Source organism: Nanorana parkeri, unplaced genomic scaffold (assembly GCF_000935625.1).
Source record: "Nanorana parkeri isolate BGI_ZX_2015 unplaced genomic scaffold, ASM93562v1 scaffold170, whole genome shotgun sequence".
Lineage (NCBI taxonomy): Eukaryota > Metazoa > Chordata > Amphibia > Anura > Dicroglossidae > Nanorana > Nanorana parkeri.
The window spans coordinates 763,340-781,627 of NW_017306438.1; the positions used below are offsets into that span (position 1 = coordinate 763,340).

Here is an 18,288-nt window from a genome sequence, read left to right on the forward strand (position 1 = left end):
GTCACTGAGTGACGAGGGAGCATGGAGCCGGCTTCCCGGCCAAAATAGGAAGCCGGGTGATTCATTACCCGGTTTCCTGGCTAATCAGGTTTTCTAAATCGGACTTTCAGTATCAGTATTCGGTATCGGCGGGTACCAAAAAAAAAAAATATCGGCACTTGATACTCAAAAAACGTTATTGGTGCATCACTACTTATTACAGTTAAATCCGGACAGGCTGAAACAAAGTGAACAGCGCCGCAAGATTAACTGTTGTAAACCTCACTTTTCTTTGGAAAATTTTAAGGTAACGATTTAGCCTGCTCATGTCATCCGATAGTTGTATGTGCACACACTCCTTGTTCCTTTCCTTTTAGATTAGAAGGAAGCATTGTCTCCTGTTAACGCTGTTTGAATTGCATTGTGGATCATTCGGTGTCCAGTATTTTCCTACTGCCCACCTACAGTGATTTGTTCAATTTCGGCTGCCTATGATTTTTACCAGCTTTTACTGCTTTGGTTTATGATTATGCAGGGCTTTGTCCCACTTTAAATTTGTTGGGTACCACTATTGAATGCAATATGTCTGGTAAAACAGTCAGGTACAACGCTTGACCTCGTTCCATACTCCACTTCATTTTTTTGGAAGCATTTCTCCGGGGTCCCTTAAGTGAACCAATGCCTTGAATCCTGATTCTTATTTCTGTAAGGTCATCCTCATCAACAGCTTCTGTAGCTCCACTGGCTGAGCCTTAGACCTCATTTATCGACTTCTGATTTGTGTTGGTCTTTTCACAATTATTCACAATCTGCTCACAGACATTCCACATGCTTTCCAATGTAATTTGCTACAGCACATAGTTCTGACCCCACCGATCCCTTATCTCCAAAGGATCTAGAAGGGCCTATAATTATCCGTGATTATCTCTGATTTAAATTCAGAGTCCTTACAGTCTTCAGATCAGCAAATCTGATTTGGATATACAAACTATGGTTTACAGTCTGATTGACAGACTTGGAACTCTACCCTTTTTGTTTCACAGCTTTCCTCCCTCTCTCCCCTTAGATAACTACTGAGAGGGTTGTTATATTATGCGTCATAATATAACAGCCTATGTTAAAGTGATATTAAAGCCTATTTTTTTTTTTTAATTTCTCCTTTTATAGAGACCCTCCTTTGCTGGGGGCCGTTTCTCTTTTTCTTCAAAAGTTTCTAATTCCTCGTTTTCTAGTGGCTCCCCGAAGCGCTTTTCCCCCCACCCCCTGCACGGGTGCCACCATCGTTCTAGTGGAGGCATCTTTGATTGATGGCAGAAGGAGCCTATGGCTCCTCTGCCATCAGTGTCCTCCCCCCGCAACCCAGAAGTTCGGGGGACGAAGGATCGATTCCGACTGGCGGCGGGGATGAGCGCAGCTAAAACAGGTTAGGGGGGGGCTGGGCCGTTTTAACCCTAATGCAGAAAATGCATTATGGTAAAAAAAAACGCCTAGACCTTAATACTACTTTAACACCCAGTCATTTACTCGTATTTTGGTCAGGAAATTTTTCGTCTGTTCCTTTCCTTGAGGTTAAGCGTTCTATATCCTAGGCTACTGTCTTTACCTTACAAAAGTCTTGTTTGTTGGCAATTTTAGCTGTTGGTATAAGTTTTCTCTCATGTGTCTCCTTACACAAGTTGCTTGGTTGTCCTCCCCAATTATTGTTGAGATACATTATTATTTTAGAATAGCACTCTTGCCTTAGTAGTGCGATCTGCTCTGCTGTGGAACACCAGTTTTTTTTCTTGGTGTCTTTCCTTGTTAGCAGCAATTTCCATATTACTCTTATTATGAATGAACAGGAAGTGCTCTACATCACTTCCTGTCCATTCATGATTGTGTACATGGTAAATATACTATCTCCACAGGTTATAAATGGACAGGATGAATGGACAGAATGTCCATTCATAATAGGGGCTGCAGAATAAGAGATTTAGGGCTCTGTGTCCTCAATCTCTTTTTGTATTTTAAAATGGAAATATCGGGGGTCTGTTTAGACCCCTGAGATTTCCCAGAGGAGGGGGCTTTTTGTTTTTTAAAGCAACAAGATTAGAAAAAAAAATATTTTTCAGTTTTGGTTTTCTGTTTTTTTTAAGTTTTGGTCAGAAAATTCTATTTAGGTGCGCCTCTAATATGTACAGTGTATATGTGTGTGTGTGTGTGTATGTGTATATATATATATATATATCACACACCAACATATATCTATGTGAGATAGAAAATCATTATAATTCAGCTATTATTTCTGTTTTGAGTAGACATCAGTGCATTGAAGTATCTCCTTGTATATCCTTGCTGGAATTGCCAGTCTTTCTGAAGCTGAGGGGCAAAGATCTTGGTGCCAGTGTCCCTGAAAGCTAAAGCAAGCTGGTCAGTAATTTTAAAATACTGGCATGTACCTAGAACAAAACTACCAGTGTGGATAGACTAACTGATGTTTATTTGATTTTCTGAAATTATCAATTACTAAGAATCTGTAGGATGATATCAGACATGCTTTGCATTCCAAAAGAGCTAGAATGTTTCTGAGTGAGAAGTGTATGCAGGCTGTGGTTTCTGTAAAGTAGGTTCTAACTGACATGGTGCCCAACATTTGCACATGACATATTTTTTTTTTGCAAATGCTTAATTTAGCGAGTTGGAAAAAAAGCAAAGCATAATATTTTCTCTGCATATACCACTAAAGATCCTTCTAAGTTGGTGGAGTGGTAGGGCTTTCATGGTCAGGTGTAAGCTGTGCAGGTTGCAGCATAGCTATCAATAGGGTCACCCATGCCAGAAAGGTCCAGCGATTTTCCAGACAAAAAGGAATACCCTGGTCTTTCAGCTTTGTTATGGGACTAAAAACCCCATCTTTAAGAAATAAGTAATTGTTAAAAAGCCTAAAAGAAGACGGTTGAGGCCCTTCATTGCAGAAGTTGTGATAACTTTTATTTGCATATCAAATTAATAAAACATGTAATTTCACTATAGGTGCCTACGTTTTTGTATAAGTCAACTTTCATACCTAAGCATGTAGGTCATTTACATATATGGAATCATACCACTGAGAATAAAAGGTATACCTAAAGTCATTTTTTTTGTTAGTTTTGATTAGAGTAAGGAATGGTAAAAAAAAACTTTTAGTTTTAGTTTTTTGTTTTGTGCTGCCTGTCTTCCATTGAGAATATATTCCTTTAATTCCCACCTCAAGGCACAACAGGAAGTTAAAGATATCTCCAAAGTTAGGGAAATACTCTGTCCAAAAGTATTACATTTAAAGCGCAACACTAAGGCTGGATTCAAAGTAACCCTATGGTGATATTAAAAAAGGAAACTAAAAAAAGTGGACAGACTATGGTTGTTTCCATTTTTATATATTCTTAAAGTTACTTGTAAATGTGACCAAAATGAGGCAAAAAAAGTCCTGATCCCTGTAGCTGCATGCACTGTGGAGCAAGTCATCAAATTTGACTGCAGAAGGACTAAAGTCATTTTCTCAGCATCTCTGCTTCCTTGCTTCCCCCTCTCAGAGCACCTGCTCTGTGTTTACATAAGAGATCAGAAGGCTTGGAGGCTATGGAGAGGAGGACATGTGGACTTCAGTGCTTCTGCTGTGAATAATGTATCGAGTATCATGGCTTTAATAGCAGTTGTATGCAATCAATAATAGATTTAAAAAAAATAAAAATTCCCTGTAAAACAGCCTGATTAATTTGTACAGTAGATGGAAGGCTGGGCGTTATGGCAATAGAGACACTAGTAAATGATGTGTAGCCATCTGGTTTTGTGTTCTCAATATAATTGATAGGTTCCATATTTAGATGCTATGGACTTTGCCCATGCATGTCATCACATGGATTGTGTATTTCAAAGCTACAGATTATATCTCTGCATACAGCTCCTGTATTTGGCAGCTTGTACCTTAATTGTTTCCAGATTTACTAAATGGTGGAAAAGTGAACAGCTATAGAATATTGGTTTCAAATGAATATCCTAAAAGATACCAATACAAACAGAGTTGTAAGCACATACATATATTATTGGTAAGGGTTTAACCCAACTCGCTTATTCATGGAGGGATGTGCTCTCGCATACATTGCTCTGTTAGTCTTGTTTATGCCTAATTGTAATATTGACAGAGCTATTGAAGTAAAACTGCACAGAGCATTGACTGCCCAAAATGTTTTTATCAATAGCAGCAAACCACACTTCCCTTTACCAAGTACTAGATATGTGCGATTCGTTTCGTTTACGAATTTTCCTAAAATGAGAAATCCGAATTGCAGTTTCCAAATTATATCCAAAATACGAAATTCCGTTAACGAATTTCGGATCCGAATTTCTTTGAAACGGGAACTAATATTACCCCTGTTAATGAGGTTGAACAACATGACAAGATTTTTTTTTTTAATACGAAATACAGATCCGCTGCTGCTGAGGGTTGCATTACAATACAGGCAGGAAATACGAAATTCCGTTAACGGAATTTCGTTCCGTTACGAACATTCGTTATGATGAAGTTAAAAAGCAAAATACCTTTGTTAATATATTGGAGTTGATGGTAGTTTTTTTTTTAATCCGAAATACGAACTTGGGATCCGAAATCCGTTAACGGAATTCGTATTTCGTTTGGTAGACCAATCAGAGGTTTTCTCTTCTGCTGCTGAGGTTTGCATTACAATACAGGCAGGAAATACGAAATTCCGTTACCAACAGTCGTTATGATGAAGTTAAAAAGCAAAACACCTTTGTTAATATATTGGAGTTGATGGTAGTTTTTTTTTTTTTTTATCCGAAATACAAACTTCGGATCCGAAATCCGTTGAGAGTGTAGTTAGGTGGACCAGTAGATTTAGCTAAAATACATATGGGAAATTAAAATCTAGTTTAATAAGCATTTACAGAAACAAGTTTTTCTTTCTTGCTCATTAGGGGACACAGGATTTCAGGGACAGTTGGGTTACACTGATGCCCACAGAAGGATATGGACACTGGCAAACAAAGAAACAGTGACCAGCCAGGTATTACCCAACTCCCAGCATTGTTTTTTTTCTAGCTATTATTTTTTTCAAAATTGGTTTTTAGTTAGGTTTTGTGTACATGCTCCTTGAGCTGGTCTCTTTATGCATCTGGATTGGCGTATCTTGAGCAATAGTTTCAAAGGCCACATCCAGACGTCACTGGACTGCAGGATAGTGAGGTCTGCTTGGAATGCTATCTATAATCACTGGACTCTGCCTGTGTCACTTTCCAGACCTATGTGCACTGTGTTAGCTGCAGAGCACTTTCCAGGTCCAGATCCATGGCACAGCCTCTGTTGTGACCCAGTCAACAAAAACTCATTAATAAGTAGGCCATTTGGATGAGGCATCGGAAGCTACTTCATTATTACAATCATTGTGCGCAATTATTACATTCCCCTTTTTCCATTAGTCTCCACGGAAAGGGTTAAAACGCTGAGAGTGGTGCATCACTAGCTGGAATGTTGCGCATGCACATTCTCAGTGCTCTTTTCCCGCTATTTAGCATGCGGTAGCAGCTTTGCACCGCTGCTTCTTATCACATGTGCTTTCACTTTGTGGTTTCACCTCGGTTACTTCTTGCTGCCGCCTAGAGTGGCCTTGTCACTTCTGACGATTTGAACCTCTCCTTAATCCAGTGGTCTGTTTTCAAAGTTTTTGCCTTGGCAGGCTCAAACAAATGATAATTTTTTTCGCTTATGGTAAAGATCATTTTCTCTCATTTTCACAAGGTGGACATTCAGGACTCTGCTAATGTCAGCTTTGGTTGTAAGGTCCTTCAGGCAGCTCTTTGAGCTGCAGACAGCCCACAGTTTGTTTATAGTTGGGCATGTTAGCATTTTGTTTGCTGTGTGGCCCATCCCCCAGTTGGTCGGCTTTTGAACATCTTAGTTGTCTCTGACTCCTTGTTTCTCAATGAACGAAGAATAAAATGGTACTTTTGTATTCACAGTGAAATCATTTTCTTTGAGTTAAATGAGGGATACAGGTCTCACCCCTCTGTGTTTTATGGTTTTGTCTCAGCACAGCTTTGTTACAAAACAGGGCCATGCTGCGAGGGGTTATACCAGGCTGCTCACTTTTTATTTTATTTGTCGGCTGAACAGTGGCTAAATCCAGTCAGCTGCAGTCACTGTTTGGGTATTCTACCAGCTGCCAGCTCTCAGGATACAATAGCCAGCAGGGAAAATTCGTCCATCCAGAAAGCTTTACGTTTATGGCCAGCTTTTGACCTCCTTTGTAATACAGGGTCCAGTTTTGGAGACCTCACTTATAAAAAGATAATGATAAGTACAAGTTGAGAGACAGGCAACTAAAATGGTGAAAGGTCTCTGTAGTAAAACATATCAGGAAAGACTGCAGTAACTTAAAATGAATGGGCTGCCGAAACACCAAAAATGGTGCATGCAGCATTTCTGGTAGCACACTGTTTGTCCATTGGCAATGTGCCTTGTGGTTCAGAATGAATGGCACCACATTGCACCGATGCATGTAATGTGTGTGTACCGCAACGCATGTAGTGTGAATTGGCTCATGAATACACTGAAGGTGTGTCCTTTTGGAGTTTGTGGGGTTTCTAGGATTTATTTCTCTGTCATGATCCCCCCCTCTCATCCATCATCAGTCTCTCGTTCAGTGTCAGGATGTCTGGGATCCAGGAGAGACATCCAGATGATCCCTTTGGGACAAGAGGTCCTGGATTCTGCTTTGCAGTCTTTGTCTGGGGACAGAGCTGTGCCCTCAGGCCACCTTGGGGGCCCTTCCTTGTATGTTGCGTCTCCACACTCAAGACTTTCATCTGGTTCACTAGAACGGGCATATCTGTGGAGGATCCTTCTGTGAGTCATTGTGCTGACCATAACTCTGTTGGACATTTCTCTGGTAAGGTTTTGGAACTTTACCATCGACAGCTCTGAGTGTTTCTTCTGTGGAATCATAGAAAATAAATTCTTATTTTTATGATCCTAAGCTCAATCTCGTGGGCATTATGCGCAAGATTAACTTTCAGAGTTTGGCAGGATGAATATCTCTTCAAATTGTTTATAAATAGATCCTATAGACCCCTGAGTGTTGTGTTATCTGTTACACTTAGCCTTTCCCTTTCCAATCAGGTCCATCAGTTTTTCAGGTGGACCTGATCAGAAGTCCAATGTTAGTCTATGGGCAGCCGGATCTGAATGAAAGGGCACCCATTTACATCTGGTTACCAGCCAAGTCCGGAAAAACAAACTGATAAAGAGTTCTATTTCACTGGACTTGATCATACTGGATTGGGGGAGTAATCTGAATGTAAATGGGCACAAGTCTGTTTACATTTGATTCCCCATAGTAATTTCATTTCTTTCTGAAAAAAATCACAACAATGACATACATTCCGATCAGCAAGGGATCTGTGCATGGATCCCCTCCTGATCTGACTGTGTGAAAGGGGCCTTTATGCATCATAGTAAATGTTATGTGGAAAAATTATTTTATAAGTATTTTCTGATATAATATGGCACGATCAGTGACAGTAACTGTACTTAACAGCAAGACCTCAAGAAATAGGGTCTTTTAAGGTACCATATGAAGACAACCAAGATCAACAATACCATATTTATAAAAACATCAACATTTTATTTATAATCAAATAAAATCACTAAAAACACCCCAATCGGTTGCCATTCTCTATTGCATTTGATTAGCACTGTGACATACACCAATAAAAGAAGAACAATAAGCAGCCGTAGTATAAAAGTTTACTTACCTGCTCTCAGGAGTGTATGGCAGGCTCCAGAAGGGCTACGAGGGTCATTCAGAAGTAAGGCGGTGTGTCTGCGGGCATTCGCCAGGGCTACGTGTGGCGTCTCACCAGGGCTACGTGTGGCATCTCACCAGGGGTACCTGTGGCGTCTCACCAGGGCTGAAACATATCTGAAAAAAATAAATCAAGGCAACTGGACTTGCTGTATTTTTCTTGAAGACATTTCACTGGTCATCTAACCAGCTTTCTCAATAAAACTGGAATAACTGCAGTACCTATAGCAACCAATAAAAAATCTATCTTTCTTAGGCTCGTTACATTTTGATGTGTGTAATATGGGTTACAGTGCTTTGATGCTTGCACTGTTTGATTAAGACAGTAGATTTAATTTCACTTTACTCTTACAGTTTGCAACACAGAACTTCTCAGAGTAGCTGATCAGCCACCTATGTCTCCTTCATTGATTACCTAATTTGTGTATTACAGGCAGGTGGAGGGAAATTAAAGATTTACAGTACGTTCCTCTACATAGACAAGAACTTGTTTGAAAATGCTATTTAGATAACATGATATTTCATTCATATGCCTTGTAACACTCCAAACGTGGTTTATGGTTTTGATTTATTCCTTGTGTTTTCTTGTCTAGTTTTTATTCTATGACTATTTTTGTTTTGCTCAAAAAATTAAATTCTACTTTAATGCACACTTCCAAACTCCATGACTCTTGGGTAATTCACTCTGGCTGCAGCTTCATGCTTTTAAATGTTAATGGAATGTCTTTTTATTTTTTAGCATCAGAGTCTTTAATAAATGTAATACTTTAATGCAATTATAGATGAACTACAGATGTATTGATGTTAGTTGACAGAGAGAGCAAAAAGGATGTCACAGAAGCGAGTTATCATTTGTCTTTACTCCTTGTATTTGCAGGCTGTGGTGAGCACCTTGTTAGGACCATCCTTGCCAGGGAGTGTTCCCTTGCACTGCAGGCTGAAGATGCACATCAAGCTTTGCTAGAGTCTATGCAAAACAAATTTATTGGTAAGTCTTTATTTCAGCACAGTGACTTAGTACTGCAAGTCTTTAGTGCCAACCGTTGAAGCTGCCTTCATGGAGCTTGTATGCTCTCTCTATGTATTGGTTACTCCTCATCCTGTGTTTCCTCTCACAATCCAAGAACATACTGGCTTGTTAGCTTGCATCTAATAAATCAACCCTAGAATGGAGACATTAATGATCATTTGCAATCATTGTTATGTTGTACATAAGGGACTAAGCCATTGTAGGTAAGAGAACTGAATGAGGCCTTAGAATATTCTGCAACTCATTAGGAATACACTTCCTTTTCATATAACTTTTCCGTTTATTAAATGTGCTTTTTTGATCACAGGTGACACGGATTTAAATTGTTTAGCCACTGGGTTATGCAGTTACCTTCAGGTGATTGAACCCTGACAAATCACTCAAAGCTGCAAGACAGCCCTAAACAACCCCTCCCATGCCCAGTCTGCCTCTGTTTTTTGCTAGTGTTTTTAGATAATGGATGTCTTCTCTTCTCTGAGAGAAGTATTCTCATCTGCACCATTTTTTCTCTGTCTGCAAGATTCTTCTAGCAAGTTTCCCTAATGCATCTCTAAGCCCCAAGTGCCCAGATGGTAGCTCCAGTAACCTAAGCATTAAATCTGTGGCTCTGGTGTGACTTCTGTCGCACTTTTAGTGGTTGTTCAGCTTTAAGAAATTGAATTTGGCAGCAGTGAGTTTTTTTCCCCATGAGACCAAGGGACCATGGACTGCCCCTGCTCCGACTCCTTCCCTGGTACTTTACTGTGCATGCACCTGCCGTGCGCTTTGGCTGGTCACTCTGCTGTGCACTCTGCCACCTCTTGTTTGAACAAGACCATTATAGTCCCTGTAGAGGAGCTACCTGTTTTCAAGGACCACATAAGGTCAAAAGGTTAGAAGCCCTCTTTAAGGCTTTTTTTGCCCTTTCATGCCTAGCTATACAACATGTGGTTGTTTGTATAGCGAGGTGTCAGACCTTATCTGTATGGTACAAGGCTATGGCTAGGGTTCCCTGGCCTATCTTGACTTAGCTCAAAGTTTTTAAATATCTGGAGCTTTTTTCTGCGGCCCTGTGCTACTACATGGATGACCTGGCATATCCCTTAGATGAACCATCTCTCTGTTCACAGGCAACAGGTGATTAGGCTCAAGGGTTTGGCTGTGGTGCTCCCCTGCAAGAAACGCCTAGAGCACATACCTTTTGCTGGAGGACACCTTTTTTGATGAATCCTTGTATACCTACATGACTTGTTAGTCGCATTGGGGAAGAGAACATTCTTGCCTCAGAAGGTCCAAACGTTGCATATGTCATACCTGTAACATCATTTTCTTAGAGTATATTACAGGACACAGCTTGTTCCCACTTTAGTCTATGATTTAATCTGTGATTGCCAATGTCTAAAATAGACTCCTAACCCAGTGATTAAAGAATTTAGCTCCCTGTGTCCTTTGATGTACTCCAACGGATTTTACAGGTACAATTAAGACATAAATGGTGTTATTTCTCCCCAGACTACACTGTATGATTACATGCAGTGTAACTGGTTTTGCTAAGATATGACCATGCCTATTCACTGACCCCCCAGCCAGATCTATGAGCCAGCTAAAGTTGGGTAGAAGATGGGGTGTTTACAGCTACGCTGCCAACAAGTTGAAATTCTCCCTGAGGCCTGTTCGGACTTGTTTTCCAGCACATCCCGCAGACAACCGATTGGACTGAGATCTGCACAATTTGGGGTAGCATATTTTGTTGCACTAAAATAAACTTGTGTATTTTTTACAGTAATGTTGGGTTTTGTATAGAGTTGTATTAATATAATGCAATATAAAAATTTGCAACTGCCACCATTTTATTTTACAGGGTCTGCTTTCAGGAAATATATAACTATTGGGGTTTTAAAATATTGATTATAACATTTGTACAAAAAACACCTTGACAGCGAATAGGTAAAGTGATGGGTGGCCTCTTTGTCCAATGGAGAGGCTCAGGGTGGCAGGGCCAGTAGAGGTGCAGAAACTGTCAAGATTTGCATATAATTAATCTGCCTGTATCTGTGGACATACTTGTCTTTTTGACCTAGATTTCACTGAATATAGCTATTTATTTAGCATACTATTTGCTTGAATTAGGTTTTTGACAGCTTTACTGTAATAACAGTGATCAATAACTCTATACATTTGTACAAGTAATAAAGTGCACGAATGACACCTCATTTTAGGTAACCTCTTAACTACAAAGAATACGTGTATGTTTTTTTCATGGTGCTTTTATTGCATAATTTATATTGCGAGGTTGCTTAATGGCAGTCTTCATACTGGGTGTACTTGTAAGTCCAAAGGCTTTACCAACCTTTTTTTTCTCTCTATGAAGCAAATAAATAAAGGTGACTTATGAAGTGAAGGATTTTTGAATATTTTCTGAGAAGCCCGTTCACTTCACATATGCCTGCCAGATAAAAAGGACTTTCTTCCAGCTTGCTAAGAAATTTGTTTATAGCTTAGCTCTGGATAGTATCCTCTGTGTAAAAGGGTAATTTTATCTATTCAAAAATAGCAAAACAAGCATTTGATGTATCATGCATAAATCTGATTGGTGATGTGGTTTCCCGTTACCCCGTTTCCCCCTCCTAGGAATAAGCAGGATAAAACAAGTGTGCTTAGTTTGTGAAATGAATAAAAATTGACTTGGACAGTTCTCCCTGACAGTGAGCAGATGCAGCTATTTACAATCCAAACTAAGATTTACATAAGTGTATTTAAACAGATAATTAAACCAGCCGCGTGGCTTTTGTACAAGTTACACACATTGCGCAGTTGTATAAAAGAGGGAAAATGTGAATGTCTTCATATTGCTAGTATGGAATTCCATCATGTATGTTACAGCTTTGCTCAAATTATGCTGACACAATAATAGTTTGGGCATATGGTATCCTTTTTTCTCTCTGAAAAATGACATGTAATACTTGGTACCTGCTGTTGTAAGCATAATACTCTTGAAAGGTGGAAAGTTCAGTTCTGTCCTTTTTTTCTTCTTCTTTTGCTGGATCAAAATGCCAAGGTACTTGCTGAGAAGCTGGAGGAAGTGGTTGCCTCATTTAGAAAAAAAAAAGGAAAAAAATGACACTTGCAGTCAAAGACAAACACATTCAAGCAAACCTGTCCCCTATTTTAAAGTGCATTGGGGGGGATTTAACAAATCTGGAGTAGTTTCCCATTGTCACCAATCAGCTTCTATTTTCAGTTTGTTCATTTATGCTTTGTAATTGAAAGAGGGAAAGCTTGAAACAAATTAAAAGATGGAAGCGGATTGCCAAGGGCAACTGTTGCGGTTTCTGTCTGCTTTAGTTTTGATAAATTCCCCTCATCTTTTTCAGCAGGCACGTATTTCATTTTATTGCAGCATTAACCTAAAAATGATTTCTGGTGTCACTTTACTATTGTTGCACGCCCCCTGGACCATGTTATGTTATTGTATGTAAAAGTGTATATATTATTATTATACAGGATTTATATAGCGCCAACAGTTTGTATTGTAATGTCTACAATATAAGGAAGACATTACAATCACAATACAATTCAAGACAGGATTGTAATTTAGCCATGACAATGATACTGCTCAACTGCCTAACAGCTGTTAAGATTGTAGCCACACAAGTAGTGCGTTGTTTTCAAACTACTCAGCCAACTCTTATACATGCACTATGAGAAGAAGCAGTAAACCAAAATCCATTAAACGCACTTCCTCTTAACTCAGATCGTCTTGGACCTGCCCCAGCCTGTTACTGAAAATTGAAAGGAGAAGCAGCACAGTGATGAGCTCATCTCTCTGTAACTCTACTTTCTTCCTGTTGTTTGTCAGGAAATAAACTGATTGGTTGCTTGTTTTGCTTCAGGTCACGCCAGCCTTCCAGACTAGTACCAGCTCAAATTCAAGTGCTTACACTGCTTGCATAAAAAAAAATGCATGTAATGTATACATGATTGCAGACCAGCAATAAAAAGACACACAATTTGTGTCTTTTTATCTGCTTAGAGTTCAGCTATAAAGTTTTAAGCCAGGTGTGGCACTCATCATACTCCGAGGAAAGCTACATGAACATTCTGACAAGTACTACTGATAAGCAGACTTTTTATTCAACACATCAAATGGCTGTGTGTTTCTCATCGGCAATTCCTGAGCTTGCTGTGAGATAATTTTTATTGCTGTAATCTACAAAGCCTAAACCATATGTGGCCACTAAGAATCACGTTTTAGGAGTTTTTTTTTTAGTGTTCCACATGCACGCTTTGTTACCCATTTCATGGTTGTCATAATTCAGACTTTAAAAAGCAGGAAGAGATAAGTAAACTATACAACTGGAAAATTGTGAGATGTTGACTTCAGTTGCTGCTGTGAGCTTCATTTTTGAATCAACGTGTATATTTAACACCTTCGTAAGAGCTGCAGTATTTTGCCCACGTGTCTGTCAGATTTAGAAATTTGCTAAATCGGTTTCTAAAAGTTTACTGTCTTTCTCTTTTCTCATTAAAATAATGTTCTCCCTTTTTTTTTTGTTTAAGTAATTTGAAAGTGGTATGATGCCCTTAATTAAACAAAAATAGTGCAATCACTTCTTAATTGACCTTTGAGCTATACGGAAAGCTTTAATACTGACATTTTTATGCAATTGACTTTAGTATCACCAATATGTTTCACAGAGCTTTTCAGGGTACAGTGATTATCAAAGAAGAATTCTGGGCATAATTATGCCTTGAGACCTTTGCCCAGACTATGGACATTAAACTATTTATATATCCTTAAAAGAGCTTTAGAACGAGCCATCACTGACATCTCGAGCTGCTTTTAATATAGAGTTATTCATTCTCAAAGGTCCTCAAAAATCACAACAAAGATTGTAGAGCCCAGATTGTTGGCACTTATTATGTGGCCCTCGGGGCCCCCAAAGATAGCAATCTGTGTTTTAGTGTTTACTCAGGCCAATAAATAAAAATATTTCTTAGACTAGCTTCTAGTATGAAAATGGTATGGAATATTTCTTTCACATAATCTTTTTTTTTTTCTCTATAATGTCTATCTCTTTTTATGATTTTTTTTTTGGACCGAAGTGCTGGCATATAGCTGTAGTAGCCTCCCAATGCCTCCTGACAGGCATAGTTCCGACACTACACAAAGACTAAACCCCATCGCCCATAAATTCCTATTTGCCCTTCACTATAATAGTCTCAATGGCCAATAGGAATGTGCACAAGGTAGGGAGGAACTCTTATGCTTTTGTCACGATCAGGGAATGTGGAAACTTGGTCAGAATGGCCCTATGTTTAGTTGTAACAGGAGGATTGGGAGGCTGACGTGGAGGCACATATTAGCGCTTGCACTTTTTACCTCCAACAGTTTTTTGTTTTTTTAAGACAGGTTCTCTTTAAGCTGCCCATACATGTTACAATCTGTAAGAGCAGTCTTCATACAGGCCCATGTAGTAGATTTACCCAAACTGTAATCTCAGGACCTTCCTAAACAATCCATTTAATTTGTGTTCAGTCAGGTAGGCCATTGCACTGTAATTAATGGCAGATCTGAAGGATATTGTATAGTCACATTGTAACATGTAAAAAGTTTAGGGTTAAGTGTAAAGCTTGGTATACAGAGATCACATTCCAGCAGATTCAGCAGAAATTGGCTGAAATGCGATTTGCGGGTGGCCCTATCTCCTCAACAACAGCCAGTCATTAGATCAACATTTTGTCAAAGGGACATGCTGGAAAATTGTTATGTAAATGTTGCTTTCTGTCAGTCAGCTGCAAGCATTGTTCAGGTATTATTGTGGGAGCAGCTATCAGAATACAATGCACACAGGTGGGAGATTCATTCATCCACGCTGTTAGCATGAAATGGAGGAATCTTGAAGGCTGAATGTAAAAAAAAGATTCTCCGTGTGTACCAAACCAAACATACAAACCTACTACACTAAACAATGTATCATAGCTACTTCTCAGTGGAGGTTACTGAAGTTCCTTTGAAGGTGAAGTCCGGGGGAAAACAAAATACTGTTGCATTGGGCTCCCCCCACACTGCAAGGGTTACATTATTGTTTATGCCTAGGGTACCCGAAAAAAAGGACTTTTACTTACCTAATCCTTTCTCCCACAGGCTCCCTCCATGCTTTGCAACCACCCCACAGCCTCTTCCCCTTGGTGCTCCGACAGTTGCGGGCACTCTGGCATCATCAAGTACAATGCAGGGCCGATAGCCTTGAATTGTATGTGAGAATGCCAAGGGACCACCCACATACCAAACCGTCAGGGAGTTGAGGAAAGAAGTTCCGGGGGAGCGAGAGATGAGGTAAGTAAGTCCCTTTTTCCTGGCACCCTGGACAGAAAGAAACATTTAGCCCTTGCAGTGCAGATGGAGCCCAATGCAAAGGTATTTTTTTCCCCAGAGTTCCGCTTTAACTCCCTGAGGATCCATTTACACTTGAACGTCTTTGATAATTTTTTTGAGTTTTTATGCTTTTTTTTTTTTAAGCTTGATGGATTTTTTTGTATTATTTTAGGCCAGTGAAATACTAGTTGCTAGGCAAGAAACCATATGTAAAGCGCATGTTACATGCATTTTTACGTGCTCCAATTAAAGTCTGTTGGGGCCAAATGCTTGATGCTGCCCCAAAAGAAGCTTGTACTTTTCTGAGTTAGTGATTTTGCAACAAGTGACAGAATGCTCAGATGTTAATTGGGACCATTGAAAACAATTGGATTCCTCCTGTTGAGCATTGTAGTGCTTTAAGCATTCGATCTACAAAACGTTAAGATGTGAATGGAGCCTTACAGATACTATGCCTAAATATTTACAGTCTGAGCTCTGTAAACATATTGCTTTATAGACTGGGTTTTTTTTTATTTTCCTATTTTAATCTTGTGAAATGATGTTGGGTCTTGACTTTTTGGTTTGTGGCATGTGCACAAATGATGGGGCTTTTCTCTGTGCTGTGAGGCCAAACCAACTGTGACTATGATACACTGCCACTATTGGTGATGAGCTGCTGCAAGACTTGCACGCATGCTTGAAGTGTTTGTTTGCTTCTTTTTCATATTTACCCTGAGAATGTGTAAACAAGCTGCTCATACATTACCAGTGTAAGTATTGCTCATTCACATCCTCCCTACACACTGGGTTTTCTACAATACCCTTTCAGATTGACTGATTTCTTTATCTACTCACCCCCACCCCCGTTATTTTGTGTTGGATTGCATACTTCTTTTTTTTTTTAAGAATTGAAGACGATGGTTATGAAGCACTGACACAAAATGGAGCAGCTAATGGGTTTATTTCGATATAGAACATTTATGCTATAAAGATGTTTATTATGAATTAGAATAGAATTTGCCACATCTTATTTATAGATTTGGTAACTGTGCCCCTGGCAGTGTCAGAACAAATCTAATGGCATACTATTAGTTGACAAGCCATTATGTCATTTTTAGAATGTGTTCATTGAGTTCTGTCTGACAACTACTTAAAAAAAAAAAGCCCATATGAAGTCACAGAAATAGATTAGTCAGTCAGTCAGACAGACATTGTTGTAACAATCTCTTTTTTATGGTATTACCTCCAATTTCCCATTATGGCAGTTGTGCAGGGTGTCTAAATATGATTCTGTAGTCCAAAAGGCACCAGAGTTAGGTCCATGGCATTCAGCAATTAGCACTTGGCAACAAAACTGGTCTGGCATGCCCCCCTCATCTTCTCTGCAATACAAGTTAGTGTGAGGACACTGATATACTGAGAGGTGTGGCTGTTACTATGCAACTCAGAGGACTAGAGTTGGAGAGCAGGAAACAGCAAGTTCATTTAAAAAGGTAATTCAAGACATTTCCAAGCACAAATCAGTCACAAATCATAACATGAGGGCATACAGGACTATATTAGGATAAAAAGGTGTACCACTTCAGCTGGGCTTTAAATCCTGCCCTTATCCAACTGGCCACATTCACTTTTTATGGCTCTCCAGTGCATACTTTGGTTACACCATGGCTCTTATTCCAAATGGCGCTTTGCACTTTTAGTTATTGTAATACCCACCATTCTTTTTATTTAGTTTCTCTTTGTTTGCATTTGAATGCTTTCTAAATGAAAAATAAAAAACGATTTAATCGGTTTAGATCGCATATTTAGGGTTGCCACCTTTTCTTCAAGCGAAACCCGAACACTCTAGCAAAGCGCGAACATTTTTTGGGGAGAATGATTCGTGGCCCATTCATATGTAAATATCGCAGTTGAGACTATCTTAATTTTGGTTGCCCTCATCTGCCTGAAATCTTGTGTCTGGATTTCTGCTCCCATGAAACCCGGACACAGCATTCAAAACCCGGACTGTCCAGGTGAATCCTGGACAGGTGGCAACCCTACGCATATTGCACATAAATAATTGTGCAAGCAGTTAGAAACTAAAAGGCAACAGAGAGGTTGAGACTACTATCTTTACAGCAAAACATGAACACAATTGTTATTTATTTAGAAGCTCATGAGAAGACTCGGTTAATATCTTGGTTTTACTCCAGCAAAACATGGAATGGGTTGGGTAATATCAAGTTCTCACAGAAAATACCATCTAGCTGTGTACTTGGAGGTGGCTGATTTTGGCTATTTCAGTCCATTCTTTCCATCCTATTTCAAGCGCATCTCTCAAGCTCTGTAAAAAAGTTTGGGAATTCTTCCAAGAAGGCAATGGGTCTGGCTTATACACTTGGAGCTTTCTAATCTGCAGGTGATAGACAAACCAATGGCAGATGTGGATATTTTTTATATAATCATTGTACAGCCAACCCATCTTTCAGAACTAAAAATAAGACATGGCATAATAAGATTTGTGAAAACACATTTGTTAAGCATTAATAGCTTGGCCCGCCATCTGTCGGGTGGTTAATCGAACAGTAAAATGATGGCAAATTAAGGGAACTTGTGTACACACGGGTAACTCCCAAAAATCTTAGTATTACAAATAGGGATGTGTTAGTGATCAGTTCTTTTAAAACACAGCCAAGTTTCTAGACTGTAGCGTTGCCATAAATATTTGTGTTTTAGTGCATTCTTGTAAACTTGGATAGATATTGACAAGATAAAATATTGTTTATGAAATGTAGATAAATCATGCCAGTTAGTATTTCATGTGTCTGGACACATATTTCAGATATTTAAATGTTTTGCATTAGATTTTAAAGGCAGCACACTATATAGAGTAATAACATAAGGTGGAGGATTACAACATTATGTGTATTTTTGCAGAGGATGTGGACGGCAGAAATAGTGAAGTATATGGTATTTGAGAGGCTAAATTTAGCCATAAATAGTAGATAAATGTCAGATTTTGTTGTAAGCATTCGGATCATTCTATTCTTGTTAAAAAGAAAAAAGTCACCCATTGGTTACCGTGAATTTTGTTTCTTGACTTAGAGCATTACAGAGCT

General features: G+C 39.1%; 1 protein-coding gene across 1 annotated transcript in view; it reads left to right on the forward strand.

Moving 5' to 3' along the window:
* Nucleotides 1-305: 305 nt before the first annotated feature.
* The window catches only part of LOC108785610 (threonine aspartase 1-like), a 37,597-nt gene continuing 19,614 nt past the window's right edge, over nucleotides 306-18,288 (forward strand). The window contains exons 1-4 of the mRNA XM_018554722.1: nucleotides 306-321; nucleotides 485-581; nucleotides 6,832-6,902; nucleotides 8,626-8,805. Coding sequence (XP_018410224.1) covers nucleotides 306-321; nucleotides 485-581; nucleotides 6,832-6,902; nucleotides 8,626-8,805 — 364 coding nt within the window. The remainder of the gene's footprint in view (nucleotides 322-484; nucleotides 582-6,831; nucleotides 6,903-8,625; nucleotides 8,806-18,288) is intronic.